The 27942-nt window shown below is 36.5% G+C and overlaps 3 protein-coding genes across 4 annotated transcripts in view; 1 reads left to right on the forward strand and 2 right to left on the reverse strand.

Annotated features, from left to right (window-relative positions):
• Window positions 1–2: 2 nt before the first annotated feature.
• LOC120767246 (L-2-hydroxyglutarate dehydrogenase, mitochondrial) lies at window positions 3–1935 on the reverse strand. The gene is made up of 4 exons (XM_040093096.1): window positions 1583–1935; window positions 936–1449; window positions 526–875; window positions 3–413 (listed from the first exon to the last, which is right to left on the reverse strand). The coding sequence occupies exons 1-4, from the start codon at window positions 1696–1698 to the stop codon at window positions 26–28; spliced, it is 1368 nt and encodes a 455-aa protein (XP_039949030.1). The 5' UTR covers window positions 1699–1935; the 3' UTR covers window positions 3–25.
• Window positions 1936–2086: 151 nt separating this feature from the next.
• On the forward strand, window positions 2087–6420 carry LOC120767244. Of its 2 annotated transcripts, none has more exons than XM_040093090.1 (4): window positions 2087–2563; window positions 2622–2967; window positions 3039–3948; window positions 4009–6420. In XM_040093090.1, the coding sequence occupies exons 1-4, from the start codon at window positions 2493–2495 to the stop codon at window positions 6111–6113; spliced, it is 3432 nt and encodes a 1143-aa protein (XP_039949024.1). In that variant the 5' UTR covers window positions 2087–2492; the 3' UTR covers window positions 6114–6420. The 2 variants fall into 2 exon arrangements, with proteins under 2 accessions (XP_039949024.1, XP_039949025.1); XM_040093091.1 differs by having other exon boundaries at window positions 4012–6420.
• A 3075-nt stretch (window positions 6421–9495) lies between these two features.
• Window positions 9496–27942, reverse strand: part of LOC120769205 (EF-hand domain-containing protein D2 homolog) — a 42407-nt gene continuing 23960 nt past the window's right edge. Inside the window, exon 2 of the mRNA XM_040096100.1 lies at window positions 9496–10252. Within this exon, the coding sequence (XP_039952034.1) occupies window positions 9838–10252 (415 nt within the window). The 3' untranslated portion in view covers window positions 9496–9837. The remainder of the gene's footprint in view (window positions 10253–27942) is intronic.

Consider the following 27942-nt stretch of genomic DNA (forward strand, 5'->3'; position numbering starts at 1 on the left):
CAATTTCTTCGGCAACACCATTGTCTTAGGATTTTATATCGAATTCCTTTTCAAGCTTATCGGCAATCATTTTGGCAATAGCCAAACTGCTGGTCGCACCCGGTGACGGTGCATTACGGCAATGCAGCACCTGTTTGGCCAACGGACTTTCTCCCTCTCCCTTATCGAATACGAAATCATCCACCAAGCTGCCATAGCTGTCCATGGCCTGAGCACGTACACCAGCTGGACCATTGCTTATGTCAAATTCATTAATTTGTGGTATGTACTTTTGCAATTCTTTAGTTTGTAATCTGATGAAGATTGATTTCATCATTTCGCTTAAACCGAATTTCAAATGTCTGCTAGCCATTTTCATGAAACCAGGATGACGCACAGCATCAAATAATTCCAGCAAGTTTATGTCACCATAACTAAAAATAAATCGAAAAGGAAAACAAATATAAAACAAAGAGTGCTTACCGTATTCATACGAAAATGACTGCATAACCGCAATTTAATTTTTTATCGCTTAAAAGCACTTACGTATAACCTTCACGCTTGAAGGCCAACACAGCATTCGGTCCCAGCCAAACCGAGCCGTCCATGCGTGGTGTGAAGTGCACGCCCAGGAATGGCAGATTAGGATCGGGTACAGGATAAATATTGCCACGCACCATATGTTGTTTCTCCTTCGAGAGCAGCAGGTATTCACCACGGAAGGGTATAATGCGTGGATCGCGTGGACAGCCTGTCATTTCGGCTAACTTGTCGGATTGTAGGCCGCCACAGGTTAGCACGTAACGTGTACGCACTTGTTGGTAACCGCGTGCGCCACGTATTGTTACCGGGTATTTGCTAGCATCGCCATCGGTGGTTTCCAAGAATTTCGACACCTGTGAAATAATAGTAAATTTATTTACCTGTGCTATTTATACAAATTAGCTTATATATACTTGGAAATTGAGGTGCACATCACCGCCAGCTTGTTTGAAGTCTTGCGCATAGTATTCGGTGACTAGACCCCAGTCGACAATGCCAGTATGCGGACTGTGTATAGCTTTAACGCCTTCACAATATGGTTCAAACTCTTTTATTTCTTTGCCGTCAATTAATTTCAGATCGGGACATAAATTCTTTTGACCACGTTCATACAAGTCCATCAAACGTTCTACTTCATCTTCACTTGTGGCCACAATCAGTTTGCCCACTTTTTTGTATGGAATTTTCTTCTCGTTCAAGAAGTCGTACGCCAAATGCATACCCTCCACGCATAATTTGGCTTTCAGTGATCCTGGTTTGTAGTAAATACCAGCATGTATAACGCCAGAGTTATGTCCACTCTGATGCACGGCTAATTTATGTTCTTTCTCTAGTAGACCAACACGTAAATGCGGATGTCGTAACAATATTTCACGCGCTGACGCGACACCTACGATACCACCGCCAACAACAACCAAATCATAGTCACTTTAAAAGACACATCAAAACATTCATACATACATATATCAATTGAATAATCACAATCATATATAATGTATATGCGCATAGTAAGTACGCTTATGCTTTTGTACTTCTACATATGTATTAGTTAATTACTTACTCGCTTTGTGTGCTCCTGAAGCGTCGCTGACCCGCCGTCGCAATAGTCACAGTTGGGCTTGTCAACTTTTGCCCCAAAACTATCGTGCCCCTTATGCTTTTTATAAGTTGTGCCATTCTCGCAGGGAATTATCACTTTCTCTACTACTCAAAACGATTCCTTTCAACGTACGCGTAACACTGACACCTCAGTTGACCTTGTAGTCCTACTCTTTCAATCTATCAGCTGTAGAAAGTATTTATACTGCGTATGAATATGCTCGGATGTTCTCGAGGAAAGAGGCGATATCGTGTTGTCTATTGCTGTTGGCGCGTGAGCTTTCCGCGAGAGTAGAAAATTGACTGAAAGTACGTCACTTACCCGTGCTGGTCAACCGCCCACCAAAATCAGTCTCAAATACATTCAGAAAATTTAAATCTTGTTGGAAGTGTATGTACATATGTTTGTATGTACGCAATTCCAAGAGATTTTTTTATTGATAACACGCGTAAAGATTTTTGCAAATCAGCTGTTCTGTCAGCACAGATGTGAACATTGCCAGATCACGTATAAATATTATTGGTAATCGATATGAGCGATTAATGAAATTAAAATCTGTCGATTATTCGAAGAAAGTTGAAGCAGTTGGATGTGTTTATTGAATCAAAAGAAACTTATTTGGTTTTTATTAAGTTAATTTTGTTAAATTAGATTGACAAACATTGTTTATTTGTTAATATTTTCAAACTGCAGAAAGCGTCAGTTATGAAAAAAGTCGATTACTATATTTTTTGTTTGCCGCCCATGCCATCCCTAGTTGTCAAATATTCTGGTTGCAATAAGTGTATTTCAAATTGTTTGGGAACGAACACAAAAACATTATTATTATGTTTAACTAAATTAAAAACAAATTATTGCAAAATTTGTGAAAATGCCAGCTTTTTGTGCTGTACAAAATTGTGGTGATAAATATGGACACGCGGAGAATATATCTTTTCACAAGTTAGTACGATACAGAATTAAACAACGTAAACAGTGCTAAAATTATCAATTCTTCCAGATTCCCATTTAAGCGACAAGAGTTAATGAAGAAATGGCTTGATTTCGCGCAACGTGGTCCAGATTGGCAACCCTCGAAGTGGAGTGCTATATGTAGTCGGCACTTTCGCGATGAGGATTTCAATTGTGCGGCCGATCGCAAAATACTAAAGAAGACTGCGGTGCCATGTTTGCGGAATTTGAAACATGTGCAAACCATAGAAAAGGAGTACCCTGAACGGAAACAAGAAGATATTGTCAAAGAAAACCCTTTGCAGCACACTGCCACAAAAACTGCAATCAGCAGCTCACCCGCCACAGAGACATTCAATGAAACATGCGAAGAATTCGATGGGGAGGTAGAGCACGTAAGTAAAACATAATAAAGTATACCGCCATGTGAACTCCGACGTGTAAGTTATTACTTTTAACTTCTTAGCGTTTGCAGACCACATCCTTACAAAGTTCACCGAACGCGCCGAACAAGTTTAAATGCCGGCTGTGTGGCAGTGCATGCTCAGCTGTAGTGTCATTTTCTACAAATTTCGAAATTTATGGCATGATACAAAAATGTTTTCCTACGCTCAACATACAAAAAGACGACAACTTACCAAAAGAAATGTGTCGCTTGTGCCTTAAACGTGTGGAAAGCTTCTCACGTTTTATCGACAAAGTGCTCGAAACCCAGAGTGAGCTGCAACGAAAATATCGCACGGAGAAAAAAGACAGTAACACACGTTTTGCTGAACGCCCGCTTAAGGTAAAACAAGAGCCAGTGGTGCGTGTGAAACAGGAGCTTCCAGAGGGTTTTGACAGTTTTCTCTCTGATGATCTGGATATGGGAATGGATGAGGGTTGTGAACCGGAGCATGATGCTGAGACGATTGTTGAACAAAAATATGATTTCTGTGATTTTCCCATGTTGAATGCACAGGATATAATCAACAATTGTGATATAATGGAAATAATAAATTTGGATGATCCTTTCATAAACATACCAGATGATGATGCGAATACGAATTGTGAAAATAATACACAGAATTCAAAACAACAAGAGAATGCTATACAACAGCAACAGCAAGAGAGGAACAAGCGCACTTTACTTAGTGCTCACGAACTGCTACAAAACCATTTGTTAAGTGAAGAGCACAACTATGCTTATACAACGGAGGATTTGAAGGAAGAGTGTCAATTCAAAAATACTTATAAGACAGAGAAGACTGATGGTGGCGAATGTGGAGATCGGGGAGACTTTATCGCGAATGCTGGAGCTGAGGATGATGAACAGACGGGCTATGCGGGAGACGAGCATCACAACGGTGAAAATGGCGCTTCAACCGGCATGTATAGTAAGTACATACTTATCAAATAATAATAAAAATACTTAAAATTAATTTTTTATCTTTTAGAAGAAAGCTATGCCTCGTCAACCATGCATTTGGAAAGTGCTGCTGAAGCAAGCGTTGAGAAGCCAACAAGTGCCGCCGATACAACAGCTACGCCACCCGACACACGCTCAACAAGACCAATAGTCACGTCAGTGAGTGAACTTTCTGATGCGTCAATAACCTTACCCAATCGGACGGTCGAGGATCATAATCGCGCCGAGAAGCTTGTTGTCACTGCAGTGGATGACATACCGGCGCCAAACAGTGACGCCGCTACTGCTACAAAAGTGAGTGTTTCTACATCAGCTACAGCGCCAATGAAAACACATCCCAAACCAAATATTGTTGTGCTCGACGAAAGTATAGTGAAATCTTCAAATGCCTTCCAACTACATACCTGCCATAACTGTCATCTAAAATTCTTCAGTATGGAGACACTAAATCAGCATTATATCGTAGCGCATCAGACGCAAGCGCAAATGCAAGAGCAAGGCACACAAATGCGCGTTGAGCAAGATAAGTTGCAAAGCGTGCAAATGCAACAGCTACAGCAGCTCTTGGATCCATATAATCCACAGCAACAAAGTATGGTCACGCAAAATCATCACTACCAACAGCAACAACAACAACAACAGCAAGATGAGCGTTTGCCCATGGTGAGTGTGCCGGGTGACTATGTCTGGAAGTATTACGGCGCTTCTAATGACGTCAGAAGCGAAGCCTTCAACAATAATTGTAAATTGGAGAAAGGTTTCTGCTCAACCGCGGCATGCGCAGATAATCTACATAAAACGAATGACACGCATACGTTTCTACAGCCAAATGTATTTGGGTTTGACAATTCAAATGCGGCAAAAAACAGCTACATGCCGCCCAACTGTACGTCTAAGGATAATTCAAGTTTGAACGGCGCGCCGAACGCAGTGAGAATACTTGAAATGAAGCGCACATTTTTGCGGCAACACGATCCATTTAGCAATATGACTAATATTCAGGCTGACTACCTCAAAGCTCCTTTGAATAACAGCGATGCAACAAAATCGGACAGCATTTGCGCCGCCACAAATTTGGCGCCAGAGAATTCCTTCAAAACTTCAACGCCTACAATCCAAACAACACCTGCGCCCGCGCGCATGCAAAAACCAAAGCGCTCAAAACGACGCGTGCTCTTAAGTAGGCACATCAGCGCGCGCCTAACAGCGCTTGAACGCAAGATAAACGCGAAAAGAGCGCCCGATATAATTACAGCCGAGTATCGGCAGCTGGGACGGCGCTACAAGAAGCTGCAACTCAAATGTAAATCACTGCAAATACAAATATTGGAGAAGCAAAGGAAAGAGGCCGTCTCCAAGTCAACAATGTCAAGTGCGTCCAAACGCTTTCGCTGTCGCGTTTGCAGGGAAACTTTCAAGAGCGTCCAACGCCTGCTGCAACACAAGCGCACACTCGGACATTGGGCGCGCCGCATACCCAAACGCTTTGCCGCCACCTGCTGTGGCTGCGAGAAGTTCTTTCGCCACAAAATCGCTTTACACAATCACATGCGCTACATATGCCAGGCGCTACCGCTGCGCTGCTTCAAAATGCAAATGCAAACATTCAAGTGTCGCTACTGCCGCCGCAGCACTTTCAATCATTGGCGCCTCTATCGCAGACATGAAGTGAGATGTAAATCCATCAGACAACGCCGAAAACAACGCAGTCGAGTACGTCGTCGCCACCACCAAACCACAGTGCAACCTCTAACACCGCCCAACAAGCAGCGCGGCGCGCCTCGTTCAACGCTTGCGGCAAGCGCGCGCCAATCTAAACTCAAACATTCTCCAGCGACAACGCGCACGTATACCTGTACCCTGTGCGCCAAGGTGTTTGCCTCGGCGAACAGACTTAGTCAGCACCGTATCACGCACAGCGATCAGCGGCGTCACCAGTGCGGTTTGTGTGAGCGCGCTTATAAGCGGCGCAACGGCTTGATGCAGCATGTGCGCGCCTTCCACTTGAAGCTGAAGCCGCATCAGTGCGTCGTGTGTCAGCGCTCGTATGCGCTCAAAAGTGATATGCTACGTTGCCGGCATGCGGCGGTCAAGCGCGCGCGTCTCAATGAAATTACCTGCAGCGCAGAGTAGGTGACTGCAGCACCAATAAATTTTAAACATGAATAGGTCATATACGTTTATCTAAATAAGTTTGTTATGTAATGTTAGTTAGTTTCTTATTTTTAGAATTACTTTAATGTTTAAACGCAAAGTAAGTACGTTTGTTGACCAAACAGCTATATACATATGTATACACTACGAATTTATAACCACCTAATTTAACATTTCTGGGAAAAAGCATTTATTTTATTTATATGCGTGTGTAAATACATGTGTATGCCATCTTTTATTCATAAATAAAAATAAAGAACTTGCATAAGCAAAAGTAGTATCAGTATACTCCGCTGTTATCAATTTTGTATGGAACGCCTAAAAGTATGCAATGCGTAAATTCATGTAGCGCCGGAAGTCACCCTGTGTGTGAGTTTGCCGTGTGCATGTGTGTGTGCGGCATTTTAGCAGCCACCTACTGTGCACTTCTGCGCGCCTGGTGTTTCAGCGACATTTACAATTCAATTTTAAAATTTTGTTTTCGCGCATTTTACACGTGTGTGGTGGAATTTCCGTGTGCGTGTGAGTTGTTATGCAAAATGCACTGCAACTCAGGGGGATTGGCGTAATTTAAGAGTTTTTTAGGGAAATTTTATATTTTTTAATTAAAAAATTAATAAAATAATTTTAAATTATTTTTTCATAATTTTTATTTTTAAAAATTATTTTTATTAATAATATTATCTTATTATTTGTACTTACTTTATTTATATTTTTTTATTCTTTATTTTATTGTTTTTTGTATTTACTTATTTTTTTATTTTTATAAATATTATGTATATTTTTTAATTTAATTTTTTAAAATATTATTTATTGTAATTAAATACCTGTCTAGGTTCCTTCAGGCTTCTTTCACATATAAAATAAAACATTTAAATAGATACATACATATATATTTTTTTATTGAAGATTTTCATTATTTTATAATATTGAATTATTACTGTTTTTACTGCTGGTAGCATACACTTGAAATAATTATTGTAAATATACAGACATACTTATTATATATAATATTAAGCTTGGTGGTTATTTTAACATATTTAGTTATAGTACTTAATATATGTATTTATAAATGTTAAGAAATTTACATTTTATGATTATTTTAAAATATAAAACTTAAAACTAAAAAATTATTATTTTTAAATACAATGCAAATAAAAATTGTTCATAAAATAATAAAAACTATTAAAATTTGTTTGTATTACTATTTAATTTGTAAATTTATTGTGTGAAAACAGATTTTCGAAAGCGCGCTGGTTTTTTCAAACTCACGAAATAAAAAATCTGGTTTAAAAAATAAAAAAAATGTTTTCTTTTAATTGTTATAAACTTTTCAAAAAAAAATTGGTTTAGAAGATAATAAATATTATATTTTTTTAATTTCGATACCGTAAATTAAATATTTTCGTAATTATTATCTTAAATTTTTTTTTTTTTAATAAATATATTTTTTTAATTTTGATAATGCAAATTGTAAATTTTCGTAATTTTTTTCAAACAAAGTACACTTTTTTGGTTATTATTTATAAAAAGTTATTGTTTCTAGCACTCAAAAAAAAAAAAAATTGTAAAAATAAATATAAGCTAAAAAAACAAAAAATCGAACGAAAGATGGCACTAAAAATACATACATATATATTAAAGAAAGAAAAAATTAAACAACTCTACATAAAAATATTAAAATATTGCAAAACCAAAACGCGGCAAAATTAGTATTAAGGTAATTAAATAAACAATGTTTTTTTTTAGTTTTTAAAGTGCATAGCCATGTAGCTATGTATGTATGTAGGTCGTAATTGTACGATATACGGTTATAATTACGGTAGAGTTTATATTGTTTATAGTGCGTATTATTGCTTGACAAATACCTACAACTAAATGCTTACACTAAACGGCTATAAAATGCAGCAACAATGCTGCAGTGTTATATTATCGTTTATAAGACATTTTTTCTATTTTCAAAACAAATAAAATTGGTACATACAAGGATAAAAATTTGATACACAATGCAAAAAAATGGATTTTGAGATTTTGCATTATATTAAGCAAACAACACAAACAAAAGCAAAAAAAATAGTTTTTTGCAAAGTAATGCACATTTCGTATAAAAAACTAAAGTGATTTACCTGATTGTCAATTGCTTTGCTGAAGTGTTTAGAAAAATTATGAGAGTGCATTTTAAATATATTGTTTTTTTTCAATTGGAACAACTAATTTTTTGGATAACAACAAATAAAAAAATTTAAGAAAAAAATAATAAAAAAAATTAATAAATTAATTAAATAAATTAAAAATTAACAAATAAAAAAAGTACCAAAAATTAAGCAAAATTCGCAGTCTAAAAAATAATTAAAAAAAGTTTAACTAAAAAAGTAAATATTATTTCGATAAAATTCCAGCAAGACTTTTTATATACAACAAAAAAAAATTACATATGTAGTTAAAAAAATTAAAATTAAAACTTTCAATGCCTCAAAAGTCGAAAAGTTTTCGAAAAAAAAAAATATTGAAATACGAAAATTTTAAATATGTATAATGCTTAAATACAAATTTAATAAATAAACGAGATAAAAATATTTAAATTTTTTTCAAACATTTTGATGTAAGATCGTAAGAAAAATATTTTTAACACTTTTTTAAATAAAAAATAAAAAAATTGAATATTCAAATTTTATATCAAATGTTTTAGAGACTAATTTCAACAAAAATTTTAAATTTGAAAAAAATATAAAAACATGCATAGGTGAAAGGTTTGAAAAAAAATTTGCAAAAAATAAATTTAAGTTATTTAAAAAAAAATCAACTTTTTTCAATAAAAAAAAATTAAATACTAAAATTTTAAATAAAATATTTTAAAGACAAATTTCAATAAAAGTTTAAGTTTTGAAGAAAATTAAAACAATATATGTATGTACATAAAATTTTTTTTTTCGAAACCTAAATTTTTATTAAAATTTGTCTTTAAAATATTTTATTTAAAATTTTAGTATTTATTTTTTTTTAATAAAAAAAGTTAAAAACAAATTGACAAGTTTAAAAAATTTTGCAAAAAAATTGAAGTAATTTCCATTAATTTTTTTTTCAATTCCATAGTGGAAATTCGTCAAAAAATTTTTAAAACTGTAAATTCTGCAAAAAAAATAAAGTAAAATAAAATGCACTTTTTAGCTTGACACCTCCCACTCAAGCAAAGCAATTAAGATTCGCGCGAAGACTTAAAGCAAACTAAAACTAAAATTGGCGCTCTTCTTATACTACGTTTGTATGTGTAAGCGCACAAGTGATTTGGTATCAATACTTGTTAAATTGAAAGTATTTATGCACTTTAGTATATATGTTTATATTAACTTTTGTTCAGTTGTTTTTCTTTGCTGGCGCACTTTTAAGCTTGCTGCACATAAAATGCTTCATATTTTGTTGTAGTTGTGTTGTAATTGAGTGTGTTCCTTAACAAATATTTATGCGATATGCGATGTGTGTGAGTGGTTCATACTCCTCCTCTTCTTCTTCTTCTGGTACTGACTACTACAGTCCCGCTAAAACATCTCCTCACCCAGTCAGTACGTTGCGTTGATGCTCCTAAATGATCATTTTCTTAAAAACTACAAAGTGTTGATGATGACGATAAATCTTAAAAGTTTCCCAATTGTTCCCCCCTTACGCTCCCCGCTCCACATACAGTGTAAAGCAATGACGTTCGTTTTTACTGGAAGATCGCTGCACGCTGTTGGAATTGTAAACGTCTATTGGCACGTTCCTCTTCCTCGCGACGCCGCTCCTCTTGCTCTTGTCGGATCTCATCGTGGAACTTATTCGATCGCAGTTGTTGTTCGATTTTGGCTTCGAAGAAATTTTTCGCGCCGGTTACGCCAACCTCTTCGACATTGATTTCGGTGAGACGCGCCAATTGATTGAGTCCGGAATCGTTGTCGAGCTCACCGGCTTGTGCCTTGCGGTAGATCAATAAGAATTCGCGGAACGAAATTTTACCATCGTGATCCTCATCGACTTCGGCGATCATTTGCTTGAGACCCAAGTGGGTTTGTGGTGCGCCTAATTTTTCCATCATGAATTTCAATTCGGTCAGATCCAAATAGCCGTCATGACCAACGTCATATCTGGAATTAGACGGATAATAAAGATGTCGGAATTAATATTTTGAAAATAATTGGTTGATTATGATTGTATTTAAGTACTATAAAGAACAATGAATAAGAATATATAAAAAAGAATTATGTTCGGATGGAGCCAAACGTTAGATACTATTACAAATTGCATGACTGTAGGAATATGTAATCTACCTCCCAAGGGAAAAACTCAGGCGCTTGTCTCTTTCGACGCTGGACATTTTAAGGTCTAGAAGCACTTATCCTGAAACACCAGAACACCTGCTAATTCACTGCACAGCTGTCTGTAAGCGCAGGATAAAGGCCCTTGCATCCAAGATTCCAAATAGGGATCACATCGCTTCAATAGCACCTAGCAGTATATTGGAATTTATCAATATGCTGTGCTAAGTGAGTCATTGTGATTTAGGAGAGGGCACAATAGACCTTACTTCACGGTGCAATCTTCATTTATTTATCTAATCTATGTAATGACTGTAGGAATGTACAGGGCGTGTCGTCTGTAATGCTGATAAGTAAATATCCAATAACTTTGGCCTGTCTTAACCGCTTGAGTTAGGATCCAAAGATCGCACTTGGACTACTATTTGCAGTCCTTTGCAATATAGAAATCCTGTAAATAGAAATAGAAAGCGCCTTGTGACCAATAAAAATTTGCTCAGGCGTTTAAGTACTATTCCCACCAGTTCGATGGGAGATCTGAAAGTGTGAATTCACAAGTTTTTAAGCTTTGATTTCGAAAACGCGGGACGATCTAGAAGGAAGCGCTGATATGATTCAACCTCAGCTTCTGCAGCTGGCGTCCGGTAATGTGCTCAACCTTACAGCACAGGCGCGGATTGAGTAATGGCTTGTTAGAACTAGGGAGGGGCTAGCCTTACAGTGGGCATGAGTACACTGGATCGTTTATGGACTCAGAGGCCAAGTTCCTGCGTAGCCTAGTTATACAGTAGGTGAGCACGCAAGTAGAGGGGAGGACCGCCTTGTTACCATTCTACTGATAGCGGGACTAGGGTACGCTTCTTTGTCAGCTCACTAGCTTTACAGTTATTGCTTAAGTTGAATGAATTCCTTCACACTGAAACAATGACCCAAAACAGTATAACTTTATAGTGGAAATAGTCGTCCAGCTCTGTTAAAGCAATGAGTCGAGGAATTTGGGAACGTTAAAACTTTAAAGCACAGAAGAACTTTCAGGATCAGGATGTTCAAAAAGTGGCGTTTTGGGAACTAAAATGTTCGTTTAGTCATATTTTTTTTAAACGAAATGGTCGGTGGAAACTGAAATGGGTGATTTTGGCACATTTCGTCTGTTCGCAAATGCCCGAACCAGAACTTCGGAATTATAGTTTTTAGCAGGATGGTCTTTAAAGTCTATTGCAAATCAAACTAATCACTTTTTTCAACTAGAACTTCCCGAGCGTCTGAGATCAAGAATCGAGACGTTGACTGACGCTCCAGATCTGCATATTTTGATTCTGATTTCTGAGTTCTTTCGTGAGATTATTTGAAAAGCAAAGTATATTCCACCTCATTTATTGGCTGCTCACGAACTCAAAGAAGATGTTCATGCTGAAGTCATCCTCATAGAAGTGGAGATGGTCGAAAAAGTCACGCAGCAAGAAGGGCTGTAAGAAGAGCTTACTCAATAAAGGCGAGCACTTGATTATTGTATACAAAAAATTATCGATTAAATTGTTAGAAGCGTACTGGCGTTAAGGATGACTCGCCGTTTCTAAAAATCTTGGGTCTTCGAAAAGGGCACGGACTAGGATTTATATCCAACGAAGAATATTGTCAACTCGACAGTTTTCAACATTAATTTGGTAATGTTTTCTGTGCAGCTACAACACCCTATATTTATACACATAAGTAAAAAAAATATAATAAAAAAATTCCAAAAACGTCCAAGTAAAATAATATTAATGAAAACATTTCTAAAAAAGATTTATAAATTAAAACCATAAAAATTTGCTTTAAATGAAATACATAAAAAGAATTTTTTTATAACTAAAGAAATAAAAACTCCTCAAATAAACATAAATTTCAATAAATTTCGAAAGAGATCACAGTTATGGCAACCTTCTCCTTTTGCATTTGAATTACAGTTATTTGCCAAACCAAAAAATAAAATTGCAGCAAGTTAGTGCCATCAAGTAACCAAAAAAGTCAGCCAACTTTTCGTTTGATTAAACGCTAATTGAACACACATACATACATACATACGGACCCATACACAGAAGCAGTCAAATTGCATTCGCTGCATAAAATTGACGGGAGAAAGGCGAAATAGTCTTACATATATGACGTATGCATACATATCTATAAATTACTACAAAAATATGCCATATAAAGTACCAACTATAATTATATACATACATATACGTGCAAGTATGTATGTATGCATGCTTCAATTGTAAATATTATTATTTCGTGGTTTTACATTGTGTATGCTTGAGTAACCGCAGTTTAGGTACAGTTGCATTTTATTTATTTGACTTTTCATTGCACATTTATATAATTATACAAATTGATATTAGCAAACGAAAATTTTATTATCGACAATGGTTCGCGCCTATCGAGCCTATTAAAGCGTGAAATTTGTCATAGTGAAATTTGAATTTGAAGCTATTTGGCGAAAGTCTCCCATTGCACTTAGTCATGTTGGTGTATGAAAATAAGAAATCGAAATGAGTGAACTAAAATTTAAAAAAACTCGTCTTAAATGATTTAATGCATATGGTATTAATGATGTGATTATGATGATGAAGCCTACTCGATAAGAAAATTTTTCCAAAGGGTTGGTCCTATAAAGCTATGTGAGTAATAGATGTATAGCGAACTTTTTCTAATACATATCACATCCAACTTTTGTGGGTTTCAGATTGCAGAGAATGAGCAGACAGGCAGGCTTGCCTTGGCAAATACGTTAAACAGCTGATGCAGTGCCGACATGACTTGAGAGAAAGGCAATTTGACGATTTGAGATGACCGGTTTATAGGACTGAGAGCTCTGTGAATATAATTGATACGATTTTGACACGATCACGGCTTCCTGAAAAATGTTTAGTCTCGAAAAAATGAGTAATATATAATTGGTGATCCAATTAGAGGTACTTTTTTTAATGGCATTTCATCGTGGAAAAACTTACGCCAGAAATGCTTTTACAAATCATTCAACTTTATTACGAAAATTCACGTTCTGTAAAGAATGTGCTACGCATGCTTCGCTCAACTTATGGTCTACATAATCGGCCTACCGAGCGTACTATTCGCAACACTATCACCCATTTTGAGACCCAGCATTCATTATTGGATAATATTCGACCGAATAGACCACGTCCACCACACAGTGAAGAAAATATAGTAGCCATAGTTGAAAGTGTACACGAAGGCTGTGGAAACTCGATTCGGCACCGTTTATAGCAATTCGGACTAACGTATGGAACGACTTGGCGCATTTTACGTCGGGATCTTCAATTGAAAGTGTACAAAATACGGCTTGTGCAAGAACCGAAGCGGTCCGACCTTCCAAAGCGACATCGTTTCACTTCATGGGGTCTTGAAAAGTTCCAAGAAGATTCGACGCTATTGAGCCAAATTTTATTCAGCGTTGAGGCCCTATTCTGGCTCAATGGGTATGTAAACAAGCAAAATTGCCGCATTTGGAACGAAGAGCAACCTGAAGAGATTCAAGATCTGGCATTATACTCAGAAAAACTAACGGTTTAGTGTGGTTTGTGGGCGGTGGAATTATCGGTCCATATTTCTTCAAAAATGAAGATGATGTTTGATTTCAACAAGATGGTGTCACTTCCCACACATCGCATCAATCAATGGATTTATTGAAAGAACACTTCGTTTTCGGTCGGTCGATTGGCCACCAAGATTATGTGGTATCATTCCGTTAGACTTTTTCCTTTGGGTATAAGTAAAGTCTAAAATCTATGCGGACAATTCCGTTTCGATTCGGGGTTTGGAGCAAAGCACCACGTGTGTCATTCATCAGTTACCAATCGAAATGCTCGAACGAGTCAATGAAAATTGGACTCAACGGATGGACCATCTGAGTCGTAGCTGCGGCCAATATTTAAAAGAGATAATCTTCAAAAAATAAATGGGAACGAATGAAAAAAACATTTCCCATTAAATTTGAAGTTTCTTTGTTTTTTCTTTAAAAACGTAAGGAACCTCAAAATGGATCACCCTTTCTAAGATTCATACAAAATTGTTTACATAAGATCTCCGTAGAAGTATTACAAGTTGGATTATTTTCAAAACTCGCGGTATTAATGAGATTCCAGATTTCTGAATAAGATTTGTACATATACATATTTGAGACTCTGGTAATGTCCATTAGAATCTAAACGAGGAGCTAATATATTTGTTGTATAGTTTTTGCTGAACTGATTGACGCTAGGCACGATTCTCATCTCACAAAGTGCTTGTTATGAAGAAAGAATACGAGAATGCTTTACCTGATGATGTCACTATTAAAAAAACATAGATTGTCTATTAAGAGAACTTTCAAATATCATCGGATGACGGGTATCGAAACAAATATGTATAATCATAAATGTAGTATATATTGTAATATGTACAAAATCATGTAAATAATGTACAGCAAACAACCTGAGTACGTTTCATAAAGTTTGCTTCCTTTAACAAACCAATTAACCAAGCTTATATAATTGCTCACAGAGGAAGGAAAACTTTATAGAAAATCATAAAAAAAACATGTATGGAAATTTATGTAATATAGGAAAACATTAGGCGAATACATGTTGTTGGTTAGAAAAAAAATCGCAACAAAAACACCAACACTGCAAACGGGGGGAAAATCAAATGAACCTTGCAGGCATGTTTTTTTTAATAAAAGTAAATATGTTCGGCAGACATAGCACGAGGCCGTAAAAACTGGAATTTTTGCATATTTTGCTTATGCGTATGGGAAAATTAAAATAAAAACAACAAAATAAAAAAATGAAAAAGCTATGTACATACATATATAGCACAACACAAAAACATATGCAACGAAATTCATGCAAAAAAGCAAACCAATAATAAAAGCAACAACAAACAATATAATTTGAAAAAAAGCGCTGTGATAAAGCGCTTGCCACAGGCAACTGCAAAAAAGTGAAGATGCGCAGGCGTGTTTGCTGCCAGACAAGCCAAGCTGCAAGCGCAGAATCAATAACACACACTCGCAGCGGCCGCAAGCAGGTTTGGCGCAAAAGACACAACAAAGGAAAAAAATATGCAATAAACAGGTTCATGCTCGACTTAAAAATAACTAGACATGCAGCATCTGCAATCAGCAAGGGAGCGCACACACGCGCCAAAATGCCATAAGGATATGTTCGCTCCCAGCCAGACATTGTTCAAAGCCATACTGCTACATAGGCGCTCATAAAAAATACATCATCCGAGGGTGGACTGAAATATATAAGATTGGGGTAAGTATATGAAATACCTACCGCTTAAAAGGCAACTTGAAGTTTAACAGATAATTGCTAGCGGCGTTGAGCCTTGAAGAGTAGCGAATCGAACAAAGAGAAGAGAAGAGACTCTGCTAATATTGGTCGACCCATGAGCGAAAAGGAGTCGACTAATCATGCCATTTTTTTAAACAAAGATGAGTAGAATTTATGTTTTGAGGAAAGTTGATCCCTAATCTTATAAATCCAAAACTCACTATTTGCAAATTCCGACTGCAAGTCTGCTTCGCGAGTTCAGAAGCCCATTTTTTTAAGCTTATCTAGATTGGGTTTTTGACCTTGCAACATGGTTATTATTCGATTATTTGCAGACTGCCATTGAAATTTAAGCTCAGTTCATGCCATATTGCTGTTAACGAGCAGTATTGAGCATTTGGTACAGATTCGACCACAGAAGCTTAGGATATACACATCTTCAAACTTTCTACTTTACGCATATATTTTGTTGGACTGAAATTTGATGTTTGGGGTTTTGGCAGTCGTGATATCACTCATTATTCCCGTCCTTCTATATGGTGGCATGCATGATGACAACATCTGATGGGTCGGCGTTACGAGTTTTCGAGAGAAAGGTTCTGGTGAAGATTTATGGTCCTTTGCGCATTGGCAAGGGTGAATATCGCATTCGATAGAACGATGAGCTTTACGAGATGTACGACGACCTTGACATAGTTCAGCGAAGTAAGAGACAGCAGTTGCTCTGGCTAGGTCATGTCGTCCGAATGGATGAAAACACTTCAGCTTTAAGAGTATTCGACGCAGTACGCGACGGGGAAGCAGAGGAAGAGGAAGACGGAGTGGATATCTTTGGAAGGACCAGGTGGAGAAGGGCCTGATTACACTTAAAATCTTCAATTGGCGTCAAACAGCGAAAAGGAAGAATGTCTCCATCGAATGTAGTGAATAATAAACATGTGATCCGGATTACAGAATACGGATAGAGAATGTCGGTCCGGATTACGAGGGACATAATATAAATTTTCAGTTTTTTAACCCTGTCCGGATTACAGTGGAATCCGGATTAGCGAGCCTCTACTGTAATCGCATAAGGTCTAGGATTTATATACATATATTATTATACTTTCTGATATCACAACAGCAGTATTTGTGGGCTATTGACTCCCCTCCTAAATCTTTCCTTTGGATGGATATGGAAGATAATCGTTCGTCAATTAAAATTGCTTTTATCTAACTCCAATTATTCTAAAAATGTTTTGTACATAAAAAAAGAGTTTCTAAAAAAATCAGCAATTGCACAGAAGTTATAAAAGGTTAGTCTATTGGCCACTTTATGACATTTTGCACTTTCTTGCCTTTTTATTACATAGCCCACCCTCGTAAAAAGACGATATGCATACAAAGCGAACAATATACAAATCTTAACATACATACATATGTAGATGTGTGCACGTAAGCAGGAAAAACCAGTTGTAACTGAAAAAAAAGGAATTGCAATTTTACAATTTTGCAATACATGTGCCTACACACACACACAAATGTATGTTTAAGTTTTAAAGGCCACGGTCAATGGTTGTGACTCGCACATCGGAAGTAGACTTGGCCATTTGTGTTGCAGCCATGTTGTAATAAAATAAATACGGCGCGCATGCTTACCACCCGCCACTTGCCAGCAGACTATGCAAGTATGTGAGTGTGTATGTGGTTATATACAAATAAGTGCATGCTAACGTAATAAACCGCAGAGCTCACGCAATTTAGTAGTCAATATATGTGCGAACACATGCATACATGCATACATATATACAAATGGCTACTAGTCTTGAGCCAAAACCAGCTTGGATAGATCGCATGATTGGCTAGCTAGACGCAGACGATTTCGATTTCAATTTCCAATGAATTTCAGGTGCACATCTTCAGCAATTAACAGGAAAAGTAAAACATATGGCATACAAAAAAAATTAAAAATTAAATGAAAAGGAAATTTGACTAAAGAGCCATTTGCGCTAATAGCTGGTGAGTGGAGGCGAAGAGACTGGCATGCTACTGAATACAGCGCGCGCACCCAATCGCAGGTAAAATGAGTTTCACCGCATTTTTTGTTGTTGTTATTGTTATCTTTTTCTCAAATGATTCATTATTGTTGTTTTTGCTATTTTACAAAAAAACAATAATTATTACTATTGTTTTTTTTTTGGAAACCAATAATTAATCAGCAAATTTTCAATGCGACAAGTGACAATATCTGCAAATCATAACAATTAATTGCGGCAGTTGTCATTGCGCCCACAAACAAAATACAGCACACACATACCAAGTCACAAACATAATATTTATAATTATTCAATGATTTTTGAGGTAACATTTGGTGCTCTGCGCCTGCTACGACATCTTCACACAATCGTTATTTAATTGACATGAAAGAAAACGGTAAACGGTAATTGCCAAAAAAAAAATGAAAACGAAAATGAAAACATAATCCATAACAACAGGTACGTCATCGTAACCAGCATGTGTCAACAATCATTAAAAGCACCGATTTTCTAGTCAGCCGAGTTGGTTTGCTCGGCTGACTCTAATCAATGTGTATTCTCTCCACTCGCATTGATATTTGATCATTGTGACTTGCAGCAAATGAGAGTGAAAGTGGTTGAAAAGTAAACATTGCGTGTGCCGGCAAACTACATGTGTGTATGTATGGCTATATACCATATATGTATGTAAGTGGCACAAAATTGAAGAAAATAAAAAATAGCGTGTGGAAAATTGAGAAAAAATACTATTAAATAATACAAAAATGAAGATGTAAATAAAGAAGTGACGAGCAATTAGAGAACACGCGATATGGAAAGGAAATGTGAATTACAAGATGCAAGCAAAAGTGTTTCATAATATTTTTCTAAGCTGCTTTATTTGTTAATAAGTAGCAATGCCGGTAATAACGTCGAGAAACAATTTTCATTGCCGATGTGTTGTGTTACAAATTTGTGTTCCATTCTTCTTAAGATAAAAAGCAAATAAATATTCGGGTTGAGTTAGAAATCATAGGCAGAATAGTATTATTTTATACCATTTTTGAGAATCATAGTTAATTGAAACAGGAAAAATCGTTAACTTCGGCTGCACTAAAGTTATAACACCTTTCACAAGTGCATTTCTTATAGCAACTATATGTATATTAAGACAAATAAGCACCCGGAAATTGTATTTAAATACACCGGGTAAATGATACTTCAAAAAAATGTTTTTTGCTAAGTTGGTAGGACTGTTCTCAATTACTATGACAAATATGAGCGTGATCTGCCGACCAGTTTTCTTAATTTAAAGGCAACAAAATAAATATTGATCAATAAGTAAAAATGTTTCGTTTTATTTACAATCTTTGGGTACTTTTTTGTCACAATGTATAATAAAGTCTGAAAACGTAACCAGCTAATGTTTTGCATCGATGGAAAAACTATTTGCTAGTTCTTCCTTTCATGATTTTGATAAGAACGGCAGACATAAATATACTATAATGGTCCGATCCGAACAGTATACATATTGTTAGATTGTAGAATTGTCTGGGAAATAAACCTATATTTCTTCTAGATCGACCTGAGGATGATCGTTCAGTTTTTATAGTAGCTATATACTGTAGTGGTTCGACCTCAACAATATAGAAGATTATAGCGTTGCCTTGGACAAAAATTTTTGCCTAATATTGTATGTATATACAAGTATAACTTCGTCCAATAAAACAGATTTCCATACAAGGATTTGAGTTTGAATGTTCAGTTTCTATGACAACGATATCGGGAGTTCCAAAAAATGAACAACTTCTTAGGGAAAAGAGAACGTATGCAAGACTTCAGCTTGATATCTTAAAAAGTGGGAGACTAGTTTGTGTATATATTGTACAACAGACAAGTAAAGTTGAAGTTATCGGCTTTAATATTTAGAACCCCCTATCTTCTGAGATGCACATACACATATTTATAAGCAAACACAAAATAGATCAACCTGCAACCTCAATTGAAACCAAATTCAAACTATTTTCCGACTTTTGACCGCACTGTGGTCACTTCACCACTTAATCAAAATCGGGCAATTAAATCGTAATTATCAAAATTAATGCAACACGATTCAGACATGAAGCAAAATGCCGTTAATTAACAACAATTAGCTAAGAGCTGTTAAAGCTTACTTCCCTCAATTAACAAAAAAGAAAAATCCAAAAATTTGAACTACAACATACTTGTAAGTATTTAAACCATTTTAAACACATTAATTTCGATTTATTTGCACATTAACGAATTTGGAGGCATTAAAAAAAGCAGCGTGTAATAATGAAAAATAGGTTCAAGTACACGCATAGGGCTCAAGCCAACAAACAAACCGACTATATACATAGCTATAAGCTGGATTAACGAAAGCCCAACGGTATTTAACCGGTCAGCTACAGTATGCGCAAATGGTAAACGCCCAAAGTGTGGAAACACAAGCACATAAATATGTATGCATGTATGTGTGTGTTTGTAGAAACAGTGTTAGTCATTAACCTGCATTCGTAGTGCCGCTAAAGTCATCAAAAGTTCATTGCAACACATTAGACGGGCGGTAATTATGGACACACTGTATGGTGCCACCGTAACCTAACAACAATAAGAACAAATCGAATAAGTACTTAAGTGCCGAAGTGATGACACGCTGTGGGCACAAGTGACTACTACTGGCCAGTAAAAACCAAGACCAAAAAGAAAAAAAAACAAAAACAACGCATGAATGAAGAAACAAATGACGAATACAGCAAAAACAATTGTTTGCACCAAAAAATGAAGCGAAACGGAAACCTTAAACACCAAGAAAAAAACGTGAAAAGAATATCGCTCAAAAGCTCTAAGGTATGCTTCCCAGCTACAATGGCCGAACTAGCATAGAGGAAGCTATGACGAAAGCGCCACTCAGAAGAATGTCTAAACAATTGCACATTTGCAAAGAAACAAAAGAGAAAATCACAAATTGTTGCCTCCACAACAGTGTATGTGTGTCTGTAGTTCGAGTGGGTGCAAAAAAAGAAGAAGGCAAAAAATTATATTGACCTCCTTAGTTGGTGAACTGTGCAAAAATTGCAAAGCAAAGTCAATAATAAATTGCAAATTGCTGTGTCCGAGTGAAACTGGAGAAAACGTGCAATGTTGCAATAATAATGACGTTTCGTTGTCGCTGAGCACGTGCAGTCAAGCTAAGTAAATATTAAAGGGTATGCGATTTGCGGTCGACGGAGCTACATGAGTTAAGTGTGTGAATATCAACCGTTAGGTCGTGTATTGGAAATTAGAGCTAAGAATATTCAGAACTTTTGAAAAAAAAAGTGTTTTCTAAAACCTTCATCCCCCGGTAATATATAGTTATAGTAAGTCTTTTAGACATGCCTTTGTCATAATAATGAAAAAATGAACTGGAAGATATTTAAGTATATTCTCAAAGTAGTCGAAAAAGTATTCTCATATTTCTAATCAAACTTTAGCTTATATTTTATATTTTTTATGAACTTGAATGAACCAAATATGAACCATTTTGACCGATCACTTTTTCCATCTGTTTAAACTTTTCTGTTTTCTCGGCGAAAAACTGTGGCGGCGAAGCCAACTCCATTAAGGTACTTCTGCATTGACCGGATTAAATGGTAGTCCGATGGTGCAAGGTCAGGGCTATATAGTGGATGCATCAAAACTTCCCAGCCAAGCTCTCCCAGTTTTTGCCAAGTCATCAAAGATGTGTGTGGTCTAGCGTTGTCCTGATGGAAGACGAAACTCTTTCTGTAGATAAGTTCTGGCCGTTGCTTGCTTGTTGTTACCAGTACCATGTAAAATCAATCGTACGACCAGGCTAGAGCAGCTCATAGTGGATGAATCCTTTCCAATCCCACCAAACAGTCAGCATAACCTTTTCAGGCGTCAATCCTGGCTTTGTGACCATTTGTTGAGCTTCACCATGCTTGGACCATAACCTTTTTCACACATTATTGACGTATTTGATCCACCTTCGTCTCCTGTTACCATTCGCTTCAGAAATGGTTCGATTTCTTTTCGTTTCAGCAAAGAATCTCTGATGAATTCATGTGGTAACAAATCATCGAGCTTATTTTTGTAGCCGGCCTTTTTTAAATGGTTCAAACCGGTTTGAGGATGATTCATTGCTGCTTACGTGACGGTCCTGGTCAATCTCTTTCATAATTTCATCGACTTTTTCAACGATATGCTGGAGATATACGACTCCAACGACACCTATTGACAAACTACGAAAAGACTTTTTCGATAACCCAATATATTGTCTTTTTTTGTTACATTGTAAAATATTGATAGGAAAATGTATTGTGGGTTTAGAGTGGTCAATGTTTTGGTAAAAATTACTAACCTATACTCTGAGCAAAATACGATTCCACCAGCCAACTTCTGAATCATATTTGAAGATAATGCGAGGTTCGAAATGGCAATTTTACACTAGATTTCACGTTCCAAAGAAGTGTGCCGAGTGTAACCTTTGATGACGGAATTATTCATGTATCACTATCGGTTTTCAACAGAAACTGGACTCTAACTGAATTATCAATAATTTTGAATTAGCAAAGCCGTTATTTAGATAGATATTATTGATGAGCAATTTTCTTTGATATGAGATTAGTCAGTCAACTCAAATAAATGTAGAACTTGAGTAATTTCATAAAGATTAATTAGAATATTCTAAGTTTTATTTCAGAAAGAATAATTATTTAAGGGAAATGCTGGCATAACAACTGACATCTCGTTACAATTTATTAACGGTAATTTCTTTGGCACCTATAGTAAATAAACCCCAAAAAAATCCAATAAAATTTTATTTACAAAATTTCTGAAAACTTCGATAAACACGTCATAAATCTGGATAATTCTGAGTAGCTGACGAAAGAGCGCTTTATTGGAGTTTACAAGAGCAATGCCTACATTTGATATTTTTATATTTACACGAAATATATTCAGATACATACATACATACATATGTATGCTATATGCATGTATACAAGTATAAAAAAAAATATTAAAAAACGAAAGAAATTGTAAATTCTTCACGTGTGGGCTGGTGTAATGAGTGCATCAAGCGTGCAGAGCGAACGCAGTCAACAGCCCATCGAGAATGCCCTACTCTTGTGCCTAAATTTAGAATGACGCTGTTGTGTTGAAGGCGGTTGAGTGCCTGGCTCCGTTGTGCCGTCGTCCTCTAACAACTACTACAATAAAATTCGCCGTAAAAATATGTTTTCCAAAAATATGCTGCAACGCGTTCTGTTATGAGTGGAAGACGGGACGGCAGGGCGACGGTAAGAGTCAACTTGTTGTAGACAGGTTCTCACAACATTCGTGCAAACGAAATTGTAACTAATTCGAAACTAATTGACCCATGCTACGTAAGTGGTTCGTGTTTGTCAAAGCGAAAGAGAAGATTGTTGCTAAATAAAGAAAGGTCAAATGGGTGGGCAGCGATTTAATTGCATTGCAAGTGAAAAAAGAACGCATGAATCTTGTCGATATGTAAATTAGTAAGCAGTAATAATATTATATTTTATTCACTTGAGGATTGGTGATAGTACATTTAAATGGGGCTTACAAGGAACTCCGAACACGGCCCGATAACTTAGCCTACAAAAGGGAAATATGATTTATTCTTCTATATAATTTCCCTCTTGAACGGTGAAGTTCAGGTTCGCCAGGAAAAGTTCACTGTTACGTGGTCTGAGATGTATACCAGTGGAAGAAACAACGCTGAAACTCTATCGGATTACGCTCAAAAAGTACGAATCACTTTGAGTGAGCAAACACCGGACCAATGCCCAATATTTCATGCAAAATTTGACTAACGTGGTTTTTTGAGTTGTCTACTGCCTCAGCATCTCTTGCACTTTCGATCAGCGGTTTGCCAATACAAGATCGTTGACTTTTGTCAAGTTATTTCACGTGATAACCGCTTTTGGGGTACCGGGATGTGGTTCATCAAAAGACGAGCTCCGATCATGTTGAAAGTAATGAGACAAATTTTGGACTGTCGTCATCGAGGAGAAGTCGCTAATAACAAGAATAGCGCTTTTGCTTTCTCTCTAAAATAGTGATAGGAATATGACCTACATATACACTATATTTTTTCCCGCTCTTTTCACATTTATCTTCAGTAAGGTTTACCATTTCCTCATGGAAAGATATACGATCCATCATCGTCGTCATAATCGTTCTGTCAGATCGACAATTGAACGTCTAGTGGAAAAATTTGAATCCACAGGCACGGTACAAAATGTTCCCGTGCAAGTGAGGCAAAGAAGTGCCCGTAGTGACGAGAATATTGCTAGCGCATCAATTGAGGAAGACCCAAATCCGTCTCTCACACGTCGTTCTCAAGCGTTGGCCATCTCTGTGACGGCGAATTTTGGAAAAAGATCCTGACCTATATCCTTACAAGATCAAATTGACGCAAGAACTGAATCCGCTTGACCACCAGAATCGTCGTATGTTCGTGAATTGGGCTGAGCAACAACTTGAAAATGATCCGGATTTTCACCGAAAAACCATCTTCAGCCATGAGAGTCATTTCTGACTGTATGGCTGTATGGCGGCGACATTGGACCGTACTTCTTCGGTGATGATCAAGACCGGCAAGTTACTGTGAATGGGAATCGCCACCCCCCATGGTTCCAACAGAACGGCGCCACAAGCTACACAGCGAATGTCACGATCGATTTATTGAAAATCAAGTTTGGTGAACGTGTTATCTCACGAAATGGCCCAGACAATTGGCCGATTCGGTGGTGCGATTTGACGCCATTAGACTATTTCCTGTGGGGCTACGTCAAGTCTATGGTCTACGCCAACAAGCCAGCGACGATTGGTAACCTTCATACTGTATCGGCCGATTTATTCTTGAAAACCGTCGAAAATTGGGTTTAGCGTCTGGACTTCTGCAAGCGTGCCTGTGGCCATGCAAAAGAAATCGAGTTCCATACACAATGGCATCGAATGTACTTTCACAGGAATAAATAATTTCATTGATATCCCAAACCGTTTTTGTTTTAACGCTCTTATTGAAAACCCCGTTATATATGTATGTATATACATATATCTGATGCTCTGGCAATAGTGATACCATCCCGTGAAGTGCTTATCGGTTAGCGGATCACGCTTTCAAAGTTGACTATATTCTCTGCATAAACTCTAATAAATGGATGGGACGCTAAAAAAATGGAGCTACTTTACATCAATTACAAAATAACCTCATTTTAAGCAATAAAACTTTTCATTACAATTTTATTGAGTTCATTCAAATCAATTACGGTAGATTGTAAAAAATAGTGCGTGAATAAATCTCCTTTGTAAATTTAATTATGACAATTACACACGAAATTACATAATTGAAAATGAAATGAAGCTGCTAATTACTAACAAAGAGTTAGCGTGAAATCGCATTTTTACGTGCAGTTAAACCCGGAAAACTCAAATAAGCTAAAGTAAACTGATTATCATTGAAAGCATGCACTGATTGCACTCTTTTCGGCTGCAGTGCCACATAACTGGTAGTTTATGGGTGATGACGATAAAAAATCGGTATTTAAAAATTAAAATAATTTTCGTTTGTGTTTAAAAGGTGCGAAAGAAACGAAACAATTAAGCTTGAAAGCGTCGAAAAAAGCGAAGAAGAAGCAGAATTTCGATAGCAAAACAATTGCAATGCAACAGCACACCCACACATACCAGAATGCCTGCCTGTATGTAAACTGCTGTTGAAATCTTGCCGCAATGATTTCAATGAACCATAAAATTTTGTTGCACTTTTATGGCTAAACAGCTTTGAAGTTTTCTTTAAGGAAATCTGTGAAGAAATGCAAACAGATACGAGTTTTCAAAGAATTTTCTGTTTCTGTTTTTCACTCCACAAACAGAATTGCCAAAAAAAAAGATAAAAAATTATATAAAATCGAGCAGCAACAGCCAAACAAAAATTGAAAAAAATAATAGAAAGCAACAGCAATACCGTTACGCATTGCGATTGCAACATATTGCAGGCAGGCTGGCAGCACGGTGGCATATTTACAATATACCATACATATGTATGTATGTACATATTAGTAGTACATGTTTATAAATCTGAGTGCGTAGACTGTAAGAAGTGTCTTCATCACTTGCAACGACGCTAAATTTGTGTACGCGCTTTTTAGGTGAACCTGCGTGCGTATTTTATTCGTGGTATGTGGTACACACGCGCATTCACACATATGTAGATATATACATAAGCACATATGCGGGAGAAGGTGTGTTTAAAAATAATACGACATTTGGAAATTGGGACAGCAGCGGTAGCCAAAACACTGAATGCTATTGCAATAAAAATTGTGTATGTTTCACTTTGTTTTGGTTACAAAATTTGGCAGCGTGTGTGCCTGTGTAGTAGAAAGTGTAAGTCTGAGAAAATATGCGTAGCGTTGGTCAGTTTTCAGACATGCCTATAATTATACATATTTTAATTGTAAAACAGTAGAGCACGACTTCAGTTAATGCTAGTTTCTCAATATCATAATATCATAAACCTATTGTCACCGCCTCGACAGAACGAAGACTCAAATTTTATTAAGTTTTCAAGAATACATGAAATGAATCCTCTCTTTCCAAGGCAGTTCGGTCTACTGAACCGGCTTGTGTCTGTACATATGTAGGTACATATATTAGGTTTGTCTCTCAGGTTTTGAGATATCGATCCGAAGTTTTGCATTTTGCCATTTTCTTGCCAAGAAGCTGCTCATTTGTCGAATCATCGATATCGGACCACTACCTGCCATACAAACGGATCAATCAAAATCGATCAAGACTGCCCTAAATGATTTTTTCTTCTTTTTAAATAAACTTAATTCGACTTTGTTGTTGTTTTATCATAAAATGTGGCTAAAAATAACTAAAAAAAAATTTATCGCTGGCCTTTTGCGTTTTCAGATATATGTAGTTATACATATACTATAGTTGATATAAGAAAAGTACAATATTATAGTTTTGGTGCAGGTAAAGTTAAAGTTTTTTCTTGTTTTTTTTTTGATTGTTTGCAAAAAAAAAGCAAAGATCTTTATTTTTCCCCCTTGGAAACCACACATACTTTATGCAAACAAATGCCATTCACAATTTGATTTGATATTTCCTCAATTTAGAGTGTGTTCCAATCAAAGCGCAACAGAGCAATTGTCCAACATGAGTTCGTTTTGTTCATTTTTCAACGGCCATCGCTAATGAACGGACCCTGCACTGCCGTCCATCAATGTTGCGCACAGCTGATGGATTGTATGTAATATTGCATGGTTTTTCTTGTAATTTTGTTTTTTTGCCACTGTTGACATTTAATTTAGTTTCACGTTTACTTTATCCGCGCAAATGTTCCTTTGTGGCAAACACAAGCGCAGACTAGTTGACGACAACCTGACAGTAGCAGATGTGCATAAACACATATTTACATACATGTGATTGTTCATAAAAATGCACAAAGCGTCCAAAGTCGCCGCATAAATACATATGTGGATGCCCGCCTGCTTTAGCCAGTCTCTCCATATTCGACTCCAGCGGCATTGATGTGCATGAGTCATATTGGCAACAAAGCAGATTATTCACAAATACATACATACATATATGTAAATACATAAACATGTGATACTTTCAAAGTCAATAGTGACTTAAATTGCATTAACTATTGCGACATTATTCAACACTTGTGTCTGTATCTGTATCTGTAGGAGCATGTGTCGTTCTACTCTTCTTCTTCATGGTAAGTGTTGTTGATTAAAATGGCAAGGTGAATAGACCTTGAGTGAATAGTATTAAAGTACAATATGCGGAGACAGATGTAAAATGGAAGAACTATGTGCGGTTTATGCATAGTTTGAACTCAGTAGGAGAGTCAGACGCTCCTTGCTCGACCGCTTTAGACAATTTTCATTCTAAGTCTAATGGATGCTAGAACTTAATGTTAGCACTGTTAAATGGAAATCGTAACCATAACCCTCCAAATTGACATATCATCAGCTTAAGAAAACTAGAAACCGAACTCATCGGATTTCGGCCGAGGTCCAACAACTTCCCTTACCAAGCGTTAACTTCACACTCATTACATTTGTTAATGCAATAAATTATTTTTTCTTCTGCCCTTTTAACCCAGAGAATGTTTTTTCTACTACATAGCCGA

The sequence above is a fragment of the Bactrocera tryoni genome, chromosome 2 (genome assembly GCF_016617805.1).
Source record: "Bactrocera tryoni isolate S06 chromosome 2, CSIRO_BtryS06_freeze2, whole genome shotgun sequence".
In the NCBI taxonomy this organism is placed as follows: domain Eukaryota; kingdom Metazoa; phylum Arthropoda; class Insecta; order Diptera; family Tephritidae; genus Bactrocera; species Bactrocera tryoni.

Coding starts and splice junctions, on each gene's coding strand:
- LOC120767244 (XM_040093090.1), top strand. CDS start 2,493: ATGCCAGCTTTTTGTGCTGTACAAAATTGTGGTGATAAATATGGACAC. Junction 2,564..2,621: donor GAGAATATATCTTTTCACAA/GTTAGTACGATA, acceptor CAATTCTTCCAG/ATTCCCATTTAAGCGACAAG. Junction 2,968..3,038: donor TCGATGGGGAGGTAGAGCAC/GTAAGTAAAACA, acceptor TTAACTTCTTAG/CGTTTGCAGACCACATCCTT.
- LOC120767246 (XM_040093096.1), bottom strand. CDS start 1,698: ATGGCACAACTTATAAAAAGCATAAGGGGCACGATAGTTTTGGGGCAA. Junction 1,450..1,582: donor TTCAGGAGCACACAAAGCGA/GTAAGTAATTAA, acceptor TGTCTTTTAAAG/TGACTATGATTTGGTTGTTG. Junction 876..935: donor ATGTGCACCTCAATTTCCAA/GTATATATAAGC, acceptor ATTATTTCACAG/GTGTCGAAATTCTTGGAAAC.